The sequence below is a fragment of the Melanotaenia boesemani genome, chromosome 16 (assembly GCF_017639745.1).
Source record: "Melanotaenia boesemani isolate fMelBoe1 chromosome 16, fMelBoe1.pri, whole genome shotgun sequence".
In the NCBI taxonomy this organism is placed as follows: Eukaryota; Metazoa; Chordata; class Actinopteri; order Atheriniformes; family Melanotaeniidae; genus Melanotaenia; species Melanotaenia boesemani.
Window position 1 is genome coordinate 25,771,048 of NC_055697.1, and position 16,032 is coordinate 25,787,079.

At 39.5% G+C, this 16,032-nt stretch overlaps 1 protein-coding gene across 1 annotated transcript in view; it reads right to left on the minus strand.

The window, feature by feature from the left end:
- The window catches only part of meis1b (Meis homeobox 1 b), a 77,922-nt gene that overhangs the window by 14,797 nt on the left and 47,093 nt on the right, over window positions 1-16,032 (minus strand). The window contains exon 9 of the mRNA XM_042009939.1: window positions 7,729-7,805. Coding sequence (XP_041865873.1) covers window positions 7,729-7,805 — 77 coding nt within the window. The remainder of the gene's footprint in view (window positions 1-7,728; window positions 7,806-16,032) is intronic.

Here is a 16,032-nt window from a genome sequence, read left to right on the forward strand (position 1 = left end):
AATGCATATATGTACACACACCCACTGACACACACACATTTACACACAGTGCATCTAAGGCTGCTGATCCAGCTTCTACCAACATGAGAAGGATTAGCAGGATCCAGTCCCACATATGGAGGGAAACTTAAGAAAACAGTGTGAAATTTAAAAGGAGCTTTAGACTGAGAACAGACATGGGGTCACTTAATCCCCATTACTGCACACACATAAAATGCAAGTATGTATGTGAGTGCACATACACACACACACAGTCCCTGTTGCTCCACTACCTAAGAGCCCAATGTCCATTAAGACAGCCATGAATCTACCACTAAAGCTGGTTTTACAGAGTGGAGCAACAGGCCGGGTAACTACTCACACACATACACACACAAGCTAGAGAGGAGCTCAGTGTGTATGTGTGTGTTCATGACAACCAGGTACCTCACAGAGTTATAGAGGAACTGTTGGCCACTTGAAAAACATACATGAACTCAATGGCTCTGACTGAGTTGGCTTTGCAATTCTCAGCAACTTCTAAATGGGACTTGAAAAAGACAAAATATAAACACGAGTGGGAGTAAAAGGGGCAAGACAGAGAAAGAGGGGGGAAGCAGACCAAAATCACAGAGTAAGACAGAAACAGAGATTAAGACAGTAGAAGAGAGTCTGTAGCTGTCAGACGTGACCCCAGTCACTCTCCTTATCTTTGTTCCTGCTTCCCTTCAGACACGTTCAGCCAGTCTTGGACTCAGCTACCCAGTCATCCATCAATGCCAAAAAAAGAGGGGATGGCTTGAAGCCTGCCTTTGCCCAGAAAAAACATGGCAGTCCCTTTTTGCCCTCTCTACAAACATAACACTGGACGGAGCCTCTGTCCTTTAGCCTTTGGGCTTGGATCGAAATGAGTATGTGTCTCCAAGTGTACACACGAGTAGCTCTACTCCACTTGAGTGCGTTTTTTTTTAGGTGTGGGTTTACATCCACTTGCTTACATACATTGTGTGTTTTTATTCATCCCATTCTAAAAAGAGCAGAAAAAAATACACTAACTCTCTCCCCAAAAAGACTCTGTTCAGACAGGGATGAACAATGGTGTCACACAGAGCTAGTATTGCTGACAGGGCTTGCAGTGTGGACTGATTCAAACAAAGTGGTTGACCTAAATCCCCCTCCCATACTGCCTGTGTCATATCCTGTCTTTGGAGTGTCACTTCCCCTGCCGGCTCACAGCAGCTTTCACTATGGGGGATCCCTATGGCTGCCCAGAATCAAGTAAAAACAGTTTTAGACTTCAAAAGTAAGAGGAATAAGATTTTTTTAAGGGAAAAAAGAACTAACAATTATTTTAACTGAATAAATCAATGTCAGCCCTCTGTTAATTATAATAGTAGTTGTCCCATTTTTCCACCACATTTAAGTTGGGTACAAAAAAAACTTGTTTTGCATCCTGCTGGTTTTCCTCCACAACTGTGTTTTTTCTGATCAGCATAACAAATCATCAGCGTGAGAGCATCAACTGACTGATGGCGGCAAGTACGACAGCGACCATGTGTGCTTCCACACAGACCCTGGCATTCACATTGTGCTGCCTTTCATGTTTTAGAGCCCCCCTCTTTCCCTCCCCTCCACGCTACAAAAGGAGGTTGAAAAGCAAGAGAGAGGAGTGGGAAGAAAAGAAGAGGGAATAAAAAAGACAGAGAGAGGGGCGAATGAAGAGAAATGCAGGTTTGGCCTCGGGCGGCGTGCTGTGATGTAAGAGAAACACAGAGAGAGAGGGGAGGAAAGAGGGAGGAAAGGGGGAGGAGAGATGGCATTTGGTGCACTGTGTGTGCTTGCACATTGACACCAATGCACTGGCACACAAACACACAGATATCTGTTGACATAATACAGTAAAGAGCAGGTTGTGTCTGCACAGGCTAAAGATTCCTGTAAAAGGCTATTGTTAGCAACAGACTCCAAACTGGAGGAGGAAAACATTGTTTTTAAAATTATTCTTACATTTTACGTCTATGTTGCAATCTGAGGGTGAGGTCATCGGTGTGTGTGCTTGGTAATCTCTTGTAATGTCAGAGAGTTTCAGACTGAAGAAACCTGACAAAGCTGCAGTGTATGAAACAGGCTTCAGGGCATGGGCTGTAACTTGATGTTAATTCCAAAACACACACACACCTTGGAGGACTTTCTGTGAACAAGTTCCAGCATTTCTCTGTCTAACCTGTCAACATACTGAACTACACAACTTATCTCACTCTACCTGTTTGTCTCTCTCTTCCTAATGATTAACCATTTAAGTTTTGTTTAGCTTGGGCCTAACAGTTAGGGCTACAATTTCTATTAAATGGGAATATTTGATGGATATCTGCCAGACATGATCAAAACTCTTCAAGAGTTTGTTTCCAATAAGCAACCACTTGACATTCCACATCAACACTCCAAACCAGGTCTCAATAGAAGTTACCATCTTCTATTGGAAGTTTTTGAAAACAATAATAATATGTAGAGAAACAGCTTGCACTTTTCTTGTTTTCTGTTACAATATTTTAAGCTGCTTTACAGCTTTGCCATGACAGGAAAGAAAGGATTTCTATTTATTAGTGACGCGTATTTGAAGCAATCTTTGGAAAAAGAAAAAATCTAATGTTTCCAACTGGTTGTGGTATAGATTATAGGTTGTAAATCAGTACAAGAAGTAGTTATCCTAACCAGAGACAAACTATGATATGCACCAAATAAAAAAGGATAACGTTTTTCTCCAGGAATTATTTTCATCTTTGGGAATATCAGGGTTATTATACAATCTGGGAAGATGTCGACCAGCCATGTCCAGGCTCAGACCGGAAACGGCTGGTCAGTGGTGTCATTTTTAACTTTACCATTCAGATGTCATTTGCAAATCTGTGTTCTTTCTAGGAAGCAATAAACATCTCAAATGAGGGTTTAAACTTTTCTGGTATATTAATGAAAGTTTTTTTTTTTTTACTTAAACTTTCCCCATTGATACCTTTCCATTCACCACTTGTAATTCACATCTTCTAAATGGGGGATGGAAACACTGCTGATAATATAACAACTAGTAATAAACAAACAAACAAAGCAAGTTAAGAATTAGCAAATTATTATCATCCCTTAATTTTGTGTAATTCTTTTAGCATGACTCTTGCATGTATGGGACTGTGTAAAAACATCTCCAAACTTATGTTGTCATGTCCTATCTCTCACTTCCTGCTTGTTATTTCTTTTTTCATTCTCAAACCTCCATCTGGCTACTGTTTTTTGACTTGCTTTCAGAAACCTGATAAGCAGCATATATGTACGCGCCATACCACCCCTTCCAAAAAAGCTTCATCGTCCGTCCACTCTGCCCTTTTAAATACTCCCTCTTTCTCTCTCCCTGACTCTCACTCTGTCCAGGCTTTTAAGACGTTCGTAAAAGGAGGTCTTATTGACAAAACAATTGCTTGGCGGGGCTTAAACACTGCCTTTAAAGGGGTATTATTAAATTGCAGGCAGGAAGGGGAGGGGCAGCCAACAAGGGAAACCTGATGACCTTGCTATCGATTTTTACATCACCGGAGCGTTAGGAAAACTTAGCGCAGAGATACTGACTGCATCCAGAGAGAGACATTTTATATGTTGCACATGGAGCTTTTAGCTGCTGCCTGTTTGCAGAGTGGTGTAATTGTGTAAGCAGGTAAAAGGTTGTGTTGTTCAAGAACACTTTGATACTGTGGATGCAGACAGATCTACACCTGAGTCTATCAGCAAACATAAATCTAATCACTGTGTGCATTCTCTCCTTGCTGATTTATATTTCGTCTATATCACAAAATGATTTTTTATTGCCTACTGATTGGTCAGTGTTGGTTTTATTTGCTTAAAAACAAATCATTTTAACTGAAAATTGGTAATAAATTAATTTTAAAAGGTCTGATTCAAGATAAAGGTTTTTGTCATGTACATATAAAAATAAATAAATTAGATGTAAATACATGTAGAATTTTGTTAGTGATGATGCCTGATTTCTTTCCAACTGGTCATTTTCTTATTTGAAGGACATATAAAGATTTGCCTTAGGCAAAATGCAAAGGACGTTTCTTGTGTTAAAACAGTTTGGACAGTATAATCCAGCTCCGTCTTGCCCAGACAGATTCCTGCTCCTTAAGTATTCCTTTATACAGCATGAAAAGAGATCGGTTGCACATTTGTTGGGGCAATTCCTTATATTTAAAACTATCATAACTGTACTGAAACTAAGTGCCTCAGAGATTTATTGCAAATATGACACATTTTGCACTCCTGCAGTGAGAGACTTCAGTGTTTTGTAAATAAAAAATAAGAAAAAAATAAGCTTTTTAGAACATAATTGTAGATAATAAATACTGTAAGTCATGATTGTGCTAATCTCTTATATCAAAAATAATAAAAAAATAATAATTAATTAATAAGAACTAATTTAAGGAATACAAATTTGGCATATTTGTATGTGACACATGAGCATATTCATAACATAGTGTGTGTTAGCTTGTACAACACATACACTCTGTGTGCTGTTCCTGCCAGAAAAGGTTTGACTTTGTTTGTGGGTGTGTATACTGTAGAGGCTACTATTAGGTGGTAAGATGCATTTAGGTGCGTGTTTACATTCTCTATACACGATTCTGTTGTATGAACACACGTGCTCAAACAAACACAAACAGCACACACATGCTTTCTCCATTCAAATTGAGATTCCCTAGTGGAGCGTATTTCTGCCAATAATTCATGAGTGATCTGCGCCCCTTGCCGGCCTTTAGCATTTTTATTTAATCTGCTGAGCCCCACCACGTGCTCGCTCATCAATAATGCACACAGACATGTGTGTTAACACATCTATAGCGCGTGAGAAAAAGAGCAAGGAAGAGTGTATGGGTGTCCAGCAGATAATGCATGATGATGTGAGATAAAGCACATGATAATAAAGGGATTGTGTTTGTGGAAGGGACTTTGTGTGTTCCTAATGTTCTGTACTGGAACATGTGACAGGACTGAGCTGTGTTTTATTTGTCAGTTGTACATACTTTTCAGCTTTAAGTCCTCCCCTCCTGGGACAACAAACATGGATGACCCACAGTTCATCTGCATCCTTTTGACAGCCTTACTGTGTGTGTGAACACACTCCTGTGAAGTTTTTCATGCTCTCTGAAGTCCTCTTTGGTTTTATTCACAGTTACAGACCTGATATGGTGCACACATACGATTAAATATCTGTATATAGTATGTGTGTGTGTGTGTGTGTGTGTGTGTGTGTGTGTGTGTGTGTGTGTGTGTGTGTGTGTGTGTGTGTGTGTGGTGTGTGTGTGTGTGTGTGTGTGTGTGTGTGTGTGTTGGGACATGCACAAATGTGTCCATAAGTGTGTTTGTGAGTTTTTTTTTTTTTTTTTTTTTCCAACAGCCACTGACAAACAGAATCACATCTAGTGAAATTGACTTCACCAAATCAGTGGGTCAGGAGGTAACATCACTAGGGGTTGCTATGGAGACACCCAATGGCGGGGCTTCCCATCCAGCACAACAACATGCCTGCGAAATGGCAGTTCCCCTAACATAACCTCTTTCTATCTTTCTCTCCCGCTCTCTGTGATTGTCTTATACTTCTCTTTATCATCTTTTCATATTTTTTTCTCCCCCACATCTATTTTTCTACTTCGCATCGTTTTCTCTTTGTCTTTACCTCTCTGTTGCCCCATTTTCCCTGTATTGTTTTCCTACTCTATCACCCTTCCATGCTACAGCGTACAGCTCACTTGCTCAAACAGCCAAACCATGCATGGAAATGTGCCTGTGGACAAGTGTGCACACACACAAACACACACACACACACACACACACACACACACACACACACACACGTATTCTCTCACACACACTTGTATACAAGGAGATGTGAGGGGGCAGTGGGATCCCACCATGCAGGGTTTAACAACTAATACCCCTTAGATTAACCACCCCCGGTTCTTCTCTCTCTCTCTCTCTCTCTCTCTCTCTCAAACACATACAACATCTTCCACAAACCAAGATTAGCCACCTACGATTTACACAGTGTGTGGCGGTCTTGCACAAACACGCACATACACACCTTCAGGGTTTGCTGCCATACCCCTACCAATAAAAATAACAAACAGTCAGCCTTAAATGACCAAGCTACAGTTCATGTGACTGTCTGTCTGACTTGCTCCATCACACACAAACACACACCCTCGGACACAGTTTGGCTTTATCACAGCTGTAAGAATTGATCCCTCATGGATTTCAGAGAGAGGGGTCACGTGATGTGATAACCTCTACAGGATTCCCTCTGGTCAGGAAGCAGTGTTTGAGTGTGTTTGTCTGTGTGTGTGTCTGTGTATGTGTGCACTGCTTTAGCCTGGTATAATATGAATTCTCCACAGACTGATACATCATACCTTAATCTAACAGCCGTCTGTCTCTGAGGTCTCAGATTGAACAATGGCTGAGAATAATGTTAACATCATTATACTGCTGGTAATGGGGAGTTATCAAGTCTCATCTCTTTCTCTCCCTCTGCCGTTATCTTCCTCTCTTTTTCTTCATCTATTTTTCACTCTGGCTCTTTAGAGCTCTCTCTTCCTCTACACCTCCTTGCCTTTTCTGCACTCAACACTTTCATGCTCATACCTAAGAACTCACCGATACTTTCAAGGATTATTTTAAAGGCTGCGTAGATCAAACACCCACTGCCTGGGCCTTGCCTCAGTTACCCAGACTTCAGCCCCTTTAATTAGACATGGCTAATAACACTAAGCATGTGCTGATAGCCATCTCTCTGATAAGACAAGCCGCACAAGGACATAGGGCCCCTTTCTACCTTTTACAGTGTTACCTAAGGTTAAAATGGATAGTTAGCAACCTTATTTTATGGCCCCGGCCCGTCACACTTGTGCCCAATTAACTGCCTTGTTGGCACTTACAGAGCAGTAATTTGCAAAGGCAGGTTAGCAATCATACTCCACACTTCTAAGCAAGGCTCCTTGTTAACGAGGATAACTTCAAATGCTAAATGTGTTGTGAAGAAGCACTAAATACTCATAATACATGGTCACAGAAACCTAGTGAAAGATTTTCCACAGAATAATGATCTAAAAATAATCAGCAGTTTATGCTTACTTTTCAGACATCATTTGTGAACAGATTACTTCCAATGAGAAAAAAAACTCAATGGCTGACCATCTCCAGTTAGAATAGCATAAACTTTGGGCAAATGTTTTGTTTTTTTTGTTTGTTTTTTTTTTTTCCCTAAGAAATAAGAAACATGATGTATAGCCAAAGATGAAAACATATTTTAATCACAGTAATGCTTCAGAAAACTGCAAAGCCCCAAAATAAGTAAGTCAAACTGAAACCCTGTGATCAGTCTCAAAGCTACCACTTTTCATGTAATCATTTTTGCATAAGTTGTGCATGTTGGATGGTTTATTGGATATTTTCAAATACTAGTTAATTAACATGGATGCTCATGTTTGGCTGAGTAAAGCAGTTGGTTTTGAAAAATCACTCCAGGCCACATCTTCTCAGATGTATTGATCTAGTTGAGACAGATTTGGTAAGTGTTGTGTGTGTCTGGGTGAGAAAGATGAAAATGGTAGTAGAGTGGAGGCATTAATTCCAATCATTAAGAAGTGAGATAGCCTGGGGGAATCCAACTCCTGAAATCGACTGCATGTAAACTCTGAAATGACTTACCAGTTGTTCACTTGTAGGATGGTGAGGCCCGTGTCTTGTGCCAGCTGTTTTTTCTGTTCTTCTGAAGGGTAGGGATGCTGTAAAAGAGAAAGGCAACATGTATTTAAAAAAAGACTTCCCACAAATTGTTTAATGAAGCTTCTTGTTTCTGAGAAAAAGGCTTGATGTGCCTTTACCGGAGGAAGAGATGTTGCAGGGCATAGGTTGCCCATACAGTCACACACACAAAACCTCACGCTGTAATGAGATGTGTGCACATGATTGTCGGTGCGTAGGTGTCAGTAAGCTTGTGAGTATATCTGGATGTATACTGTAAGTATGTGTGAGTGTGTGCACATTAATATACACCCCCCTCCTCAATTCATTAATGGAATATGAAATCTTGTAATTAATGGCAGCCAAAAAGGCAAGCCAATTAGAAAGTTAAGTGAAGTGGAGAACCAGCTCTGGTAATTAGGCAGCCTCTTACACAAATATATTCGCGTCTGTGGCCCCCCTTTCACCCCGCTGCATATGTAATCAGTGAGTGGGGAATATGTAGCATTAACCCGATGGAATACAGACAAGCAAATGAAAAATCTCTCATCTTTATTCCCAATGGTTGCTTTTACTCTTATTGAAACGTGTACACTGATGAGGCTAAGTTGATCTTTTTCAGTAAAATTATTTCCACAGTTTCACTGCACAACTTAAAGTTCTTCAGCCAGCTTAATATATGAAGGGGGATTTCCCAAAAAGCTGCACAATACAGCCTCAGTGAGTTGTTTAATCTAGTTTTTGAGTCTTTAAACTTTAAAATATCAAACTATCTGCCAGAGCGAGGGTTAAACAATAGATAAAGTTTTCATGTCTCTGTGTGACTGGCAAATTTAAATAATTTTCCATGATCTCATATTGATTTAGCTCTCAGTGTTTTAAATATAGCCTCGTCACTTTGATTTTAACTGTCACTTTTTCATTTTTTATTTTTTATATTAAATTTTTATTTATTTAAGGATTAAAAAAATGACACATACATGCATTATAAATAAGAGTTAAGTCATTGGAGTGACAAACTAAACTGACTTAAACCCCATTTTCTTTCACTAAAAACCACTTGCTGAGGCACTTGGTTAAATATATAGAATGAATAAATTGGATAAATGAGAACTTGGGCAATGTGTTGATTTATATTAGAGTGGTTGGTATAACAGATGCACTGAGCCTTGTTCATACAGGACAAAGTGCTGTTCATGACCAAGACAAGACATGAACTGTGCTGGACACCATATAAAAAAGAAGAAGAGGAGGGAGGAAGAAGGGGAGTAAGGGAGACAATGTATTGTTGAAGTGATAGCACTAAATGGAGATCTACATAAACTTCAAATTGTTGTGTACACATTTACATAAGAGCGAAGATGTAATAACTAAAGAGGATGACATTTATAATCAAGAGGTTGGTAGTATTTAGAAAAAAAAAAAGAAATATATAGATTTTTTGATATTCAAACAAATATATGTAAAAGAAAATACATATTTTAGGTTAAGCCTTGTCTTGTCTGATTTATATTTGACCAACAATAGCCGCCACACATGTGGCCACTGCAATATGTCTAACAAGACGACACCCTTGATAGTTAATCAGACAAGCAAAATCAGTGCGGCGCCAGCTTTTTCATTTTTTCATTACAGTTTTTTCAGCGCATAATGAACAGGATTGTGTTTAATGCTGGGACAACCCAGCAGAGAGAGCGTGAGAGGAGGCAGAATTTTTTTCCCAACATTCCCTTGTCCATGTGATTGGTTGCGGGGAATGGAAACACAAGGAGGCTAATTTCATGGGCTAAGATATAATTGCATTGTCGCCTCTGGCCAAATTTGTGTCCACTTCTTTCAACAACCATTTTTGTGCTCCTTTCTGTGGGTGCGTCTTTATGGACATATGCATGTGAACTGTCCGTACATTCATGTGCAGTCTCAAGTGCGTGTGTGTACGGGTATCTCGGATATTGTAGACCGATGAGATAATGTCAGAACTGATATAACTGCAGAAAATATAGGGTGCCACTTGCCCGTCTGTTTGTGTGCTGAAAGTGAGAAAACATTATTCTTTAGGGCCTTGTGTCATCTGATGTAGTGACGCATCTGCCAGGCAGAAGTTTGTTTTCAGAAGGAGTTGTCTGTTTCCCTGTCTGTCCGTCAGCAGGATTACATAAAAAAGTAACAAGATTCAGTACATAAAATTTTGTGGAGATGTGGAAGATGAACAAAGGAGCCATTAAATCAAGTTGCAGATCACTTTTTTCAAGAGCACAAGACAGAGAAATGGTAGAAAAGGTCAAGAAAGCAGTCTTTCACTGAGTTTCTGGTTTACACATGTAAACCACATAAATTATCTGCTGACATATTAATCTTTACTAATCATGTGAAAAAGGAAATTGTCTTTAAACTCTCCCATCTCTACAAAGAAATATGACTTAATATGAAAAGATGAATGAGTCTATTCTACATGTCATGGATCTGTGGAAGCAGGAGTGTCTGCCTCGTGATATTGGGGGGGTTTCAGACATGCCAGGGGCCACAGTACAGCACAAATACATCTTGTTTCTACACAAGCTTCCAGGCGCACACAGACAGATATACAAAAGTAGTCAAACATAGACAATCTTTTTGTTGGGGGCGTAAATGTACTTTGCTGCATGAGTGTGATTTCAGTGATGTTGAGTAAAAAAAAACAAAAAAAAAGTCATATTACTTACAATATGTAATCCAAATAAACTACTTAATCAGTCTTGGAAGACAATGTGTTATAGGTATGATTACTCACATGTTCATGATGAATAAGGGTCACCATTAAAATACAGAAACTGCATGTTAGGGGAGCGTTCAGGTGACAGGATGCAAACCTATTACCATGTATTTATACATTTTTAAGCCTAACTCTTGTTTTTTTTTCTCTTTTTTCCCCTTTAATTCAAAGCTCTATCCATGCTTTTATTTGTCCAACTGCAACTGATGAAAAGTCATAGGGTGAAATGTTGTTGGACAAAGTGTAATCAGATGTGACTTAAACTTGGTTTTCTTACATCATAATCTGTGATGTATCATCAACATTCACCATCTCCTATATTGCATTTACTGAGCAGCTGCTTGAAGCCAAAACAGTTTGCAAGTGAGGAATATGGAGGAGAGAAATGTCAATTTCAGTATTTTAACCAAGGATATTTTGACATGTAGACTGGAAAAGTTTGGGATCACACCAACAATCTTTCAACTGGAAGGATATATCTCTATGTCTTGAATAAGATTTGCCTCTCCCACCTTCTTTTAGGTGTTTTGTGATATTTAGTTATTGAATATCACCATTTCTGATGGTTTCACATTCGGCTGCACATTATTGTAAAAACAGCCAAAATATCACAAAGACATTCTGACTTGAAATATGGCAAGTACAGGTGAATTAATGAGGTTTCTATCCAATTAGAAAAATATTTACTTTGTCCTCCAGCTAATTAGTATGCACAGGTGCAGAAATGGAAAGCATTCCTCAATAATACACCTGAGAGTATATTTAAATATTTTTGTTTTCCTAATATTATGAGGATCTCGTTTCACAAAATGCAAAACATATGCATGTTCCAAATGTTTCCATTTTGTAGCCCATAGCGTGGTAATTTCTCAATTTTTGACCCTCACGTAGCACTGTAGACTAATGGACCCATTTCTTTCATGTACAACTGTGTTGATCTAAAAGTTTAAAAGTCCATAAAACTAACTAAATAATATTTATTTAACAACATAACACTGATGAGTGTAAAGTGGTTTTTAATTATAATTATTTTTTTATATTATTATAATACAGATGCAGGACATCTACTTGCAGCTGTGTTTTAACTTAGTAAATCAGTTTTGTCACCAGTTCTCATATTTGAAAGGAAAAAAAATGCAGAGCTATGAGAGAGTTGGCTGGGAACATCAAAAATGTTTTTGTCCTCCTTTTTCTAAACCTCCAAATTAGCTCCTATCTGTCAAAACACAGTGATTTAGTTTCTTGCTCAGCAACAAGTCGCCCAGTTTTAATATTGTCTCTGAGTGATTCTGGTGTCTTAACGGCCTTTGGCTGTGGTTCAGCGGGTTTGGAGAGAGAGAAAAGGCCTTTAGTGAGAAAAGCAATAACATGTTCTTTAAAAGAGCAGATGGAAAGTTTCTGCGCATCCTTTCCTCCCTTCCCTCTTCCCCGAGCCTATCTTAATGATATGTCTTCTCCAAATATACAACTCCTTTCATGAGAATGTCCACCCTCCTCGCAGCTCTCTACAGGACTTTGAGCATGTGGATGCCAGGAGGAGTGTGTGTTTGCTTCTTTCTCTTCTGTGTGTCTTATCAATACAAGTATGTGTGTGTGTGCATCTGTTGCACATTATCTCTCTAAGAGTCAAATATGCAAGCTAAATGTGTGCACAGTCATGAGTCTTTTTGTGTGTTTGCTTGGTCTCATTTGAGCTGCAGAGCATGTCAGGCATACATAAAGGTTCAGCTGTTTGTAGTCATACAGTTTGTTTGTATTAGTGTGTGCGCACAGATGTGTGTGGGTGAGTAACAGAGCTGCTGTAACATCTCCTCCCTGTCTGACCATCTTCCTCTCGGACCTTCTCAGACAAGAACTAGAGAGGGATAGATAGTAGAGGGACAGAGATGGAGAAGGAATGAGGAGGCAGGGGAGGAGATATGGAAATGGAAATCTGGAGCCCCAGGGTTTAGCAGAGATAAGAGCATAAATATTCTTTGAAACCCTACATCACTCCCCCTGTCCTAAGCCTAACCCAAGAAAAAAATATTATACGCGTGACAGTAGAAGCATGTCAGCGTAAACATGCCACAAAAACAGCAGTAATCTCATTATTTACTTAGAAATATGTTATTCTTTAAAAGAAAATAAAATAACCATCATAAAATCATTCCAAAGCACCATAATGTTAAGATGGTGTGAATGTGAATATTAAGATCGGAGTGAAGGTAAATTCAATCCAAAATTGAATTTACCTTATTTTGCAAGGACCCTGGATGGAAATCCTCAAACAAAAAGTCAAATTAATATAGCTGTATTAAATTGATAAAGATGATGTAAGAGTAGAAAAATTCCTCTTTGCAAAGACTATCTCTACAGGGTTACCAGGCTCAAGAGCCACATAAACAGTACTTTTATCATTTTTATTTTCTGACCTGCATTTGCATTTATGTTTGAGAAACCATGGTCCCGATTCTTTATTTGAGCTGTACAATCTTGAAAATCTTTTTTTTTCTTCTTCTTTTTTTATTTTTTTTTTGGTCCACTTCACTATGAAAGAGGGCTATTTCAAAATTGTCTTTATTAATTTGCTTTCTTCCTCCTTTTCATCTTACACTGTCAGCAAAAACTGCTTTCTTTCCTATTAACCATCTCTTAACTTGTAATTTGACATTGGCTGCCATAAGCATTAGCAAAGCTATGAATATGATCTCTCTTTAAGGAGGGGGAGCTTCTAAATTATATCTTTGTGTAAATAATTTCATATTTAAAACCTGCATCCCACATTTTAAATGAAATCCAACTACTTCATCTCAATGTGTGTAATTACAACCTTGTGCATTCCCGTCTTAGCCATTAGGTGTTATCGTTGCATACATTTCTATTTAAAGCTGCGCTTCCCATGCCTCTGTACCTCCCATTAAAAAAGGCTTGACATGCCACATTAGCTTCATAAAACTACAACCATGAAACAGGGTGGAGGGAAGAATATGAGGGAAGAAAATCATATGTTGTCAAGGCCATCTGATGTCCCTCAAAAAGAGGCCATGACACTGCACAATCTGTGGATAACAGACATGGGTCAGTGGTGTTTTGAGATAGCTTACTTTACTAGCAGATGGTTAGGGGTAGCCAAAAGGCACAAAGATGTGAGAAAATGCAATGATTCACAGTTAACAACTTTACATTAGTGCCCACCTCTGTTTTGAAAAAGACTCTGTTTCTGGTTATATTTGTCGACTCTCGTCCTGACTCTGTCAACCCAAATAACATGAAGCATCAAGCAGGTTAAACACCTGCAACATTATGCATGTGCCGGTTTAAGTGAACCGCTTTGACATGGCAAGATCTATTCCCCTTCACTGTTCCCAGGTCAAGTCTCCATGGAAACCAAGCTGCCCATCAGGAATGCCTGACAGCTAATCCGGGGACCTTTTGGCTGCATCATCCCAAACTGTCTTTTACATACACATACATACATTTTCACATTTGAAAAAACACTGTTTATTGGAAATGCAGCCTGCTCCTGTCCGACATGTATGAGATCACCATAAATACTTGGGAAGACAACCACATTGTTATGCTAACAATAAATTTCCTAAACCCTTAGCACGGGGCAGACTTTAAAACAAGCGTTCCAAGCCACAAGTCTGTAGTATCTCATTCAACAAACATCAAATTTTCCAATTTTTCTGCTTATTCAGTGAAGTTTCACACTTGTGTGTTCATGCTGCGCTATGAGAGCAACGCCATTTTAAATTCCTTTCTGTGTAGGTGGCATCGACTGACATCCCTTTGACTTCATTAGGGAGCAGAGACCAGCAACAAAACTGGCTCTGAGAGAAAGGGGGGATTAAAGAAAAAAAAAGAAAAGGGAGTGAGAGTGAACAAAACAACAACAGAAAAAAACAAAGCACCCCTAACCTAATTTCCTCTGATTCAGACTGCTCTGATGCAAAATAACAAAACAGCGCAAAAAAAGATCTTTTGAGAGACTCAAAACGAACCAACAGGAAGAGTTTCTGACTGTCCTCTGTAAAGTCTGTGCAAAAATAAATGTTCCCTTCTTAATGCAACAAAAAGAAAAAAAAAAAGGCAGGAACAGGCTCTTTTATGGTGTTGGTCCATGGTAAACCAGCTCAAAGCCTGCATGAATAATTCACTACCCTTCTTTTTCGAGGAAAACCTCGATATATGCACCAGAAATTGTGATCTAACCCCCTTTTCAAACTGTTTTTTGTCATCAAATCTCTCCATCTCTTCTGGAGATAAAGAAAAAAAGAGGAAAAACAGATGTTCTTGGGTTTTTCATTCATTAATGAGCATTTTCCTTCTCAAAAAAACAGCTTTTGTTGATTTAGGGAAATCTCACAGCACTCTTGCCTGTGGGAATGAGATAAATCTAGTTAGCTGGTGAGGCAAAGGGTGAAAAGTATGTCATTAAAGCTCTGGTACAAAGTGGATTAGACAATGTACTATGTTACCAGCTTCTCCAATATGATAATTGATGATTAGTATCATTCATCACGCTGTAATGGCACATAGAATAACATGGAGCACCAGCCATGACTTAGTTGTTGCTGCGGTGCCACAGGGTGTGAACAATGATCAGCAAGTTTTACAGCTGGGTGGGTCTCAAACCTATGTGTATACTGAAGCTTTCAGCAAGTATCGACATGACCAAGTCTCAGGTCTTAGCAAAGTGCCATATTGTGTTTAATGCAGAATGTAAAGGGTGAGGTCTGTTGATACTGAAGGAAAGCATCTTCTATTGTCTGCTGTATGTGAGGTGTGTGTGCACTTTCTGGTTGCCTACACGAAGAGTGAAGGCGCACTTCATTAGGCCTCCCTATTCCAGCTCAGGGGAGGCTAAATTTATTAAGGGGGGCCGGATGTTGCACAACACCTGCCGCTGTGCTTCCCCCTGTGCAATAAAGGGAAGGGGGTGCAGAGTGCTAGCTAGTGCTATTGGTGAGTGCTGCTCGTTGGACTGAGGCTGATGAGCTGGGGCTAATTCAAGGGGTGATTATGTAGTTTGCTGGACCACTAAACCTCTTTAAGCCCGTAATTACTGCCTATTTGAGCAAGGGGAGGCACTCCAAAGCAATAGGTACTTGCACCAAGCGGTGCAGAGAACAGCAGCCACAGCTGGAGGTGGGCTGCCTCAGGGCTGCCTGGGAATGAGGGGGTGTGTAAATGGGAGTAAGAGGAATCCACAAAGCCTCATCCCAGTCAGGTACCACAGAAAGCTGAGAGAAAACAGTGGGATGCCCCTTAGAGCACTCAGCAAGCTCAGAGCTACAGTGCTTAGAGCTAGTATTTTAGCAGTGATCTTTAAGCCTGAAAACAAATGTTCTCTTGTTATAACCAGTTACAATACATGGAACTCGTTATACAGGTCTGCAGAGGAACCACATGCTTTTACAGGTGAGTTCGAAGCAACAAAATGACAGTGCAAACAAACAGATATCCTGGTTACATGAACCATTCAGATTGAATTGTGCTAGGAAGTGGGTGAAGAGAGAGTTGGGTATGTC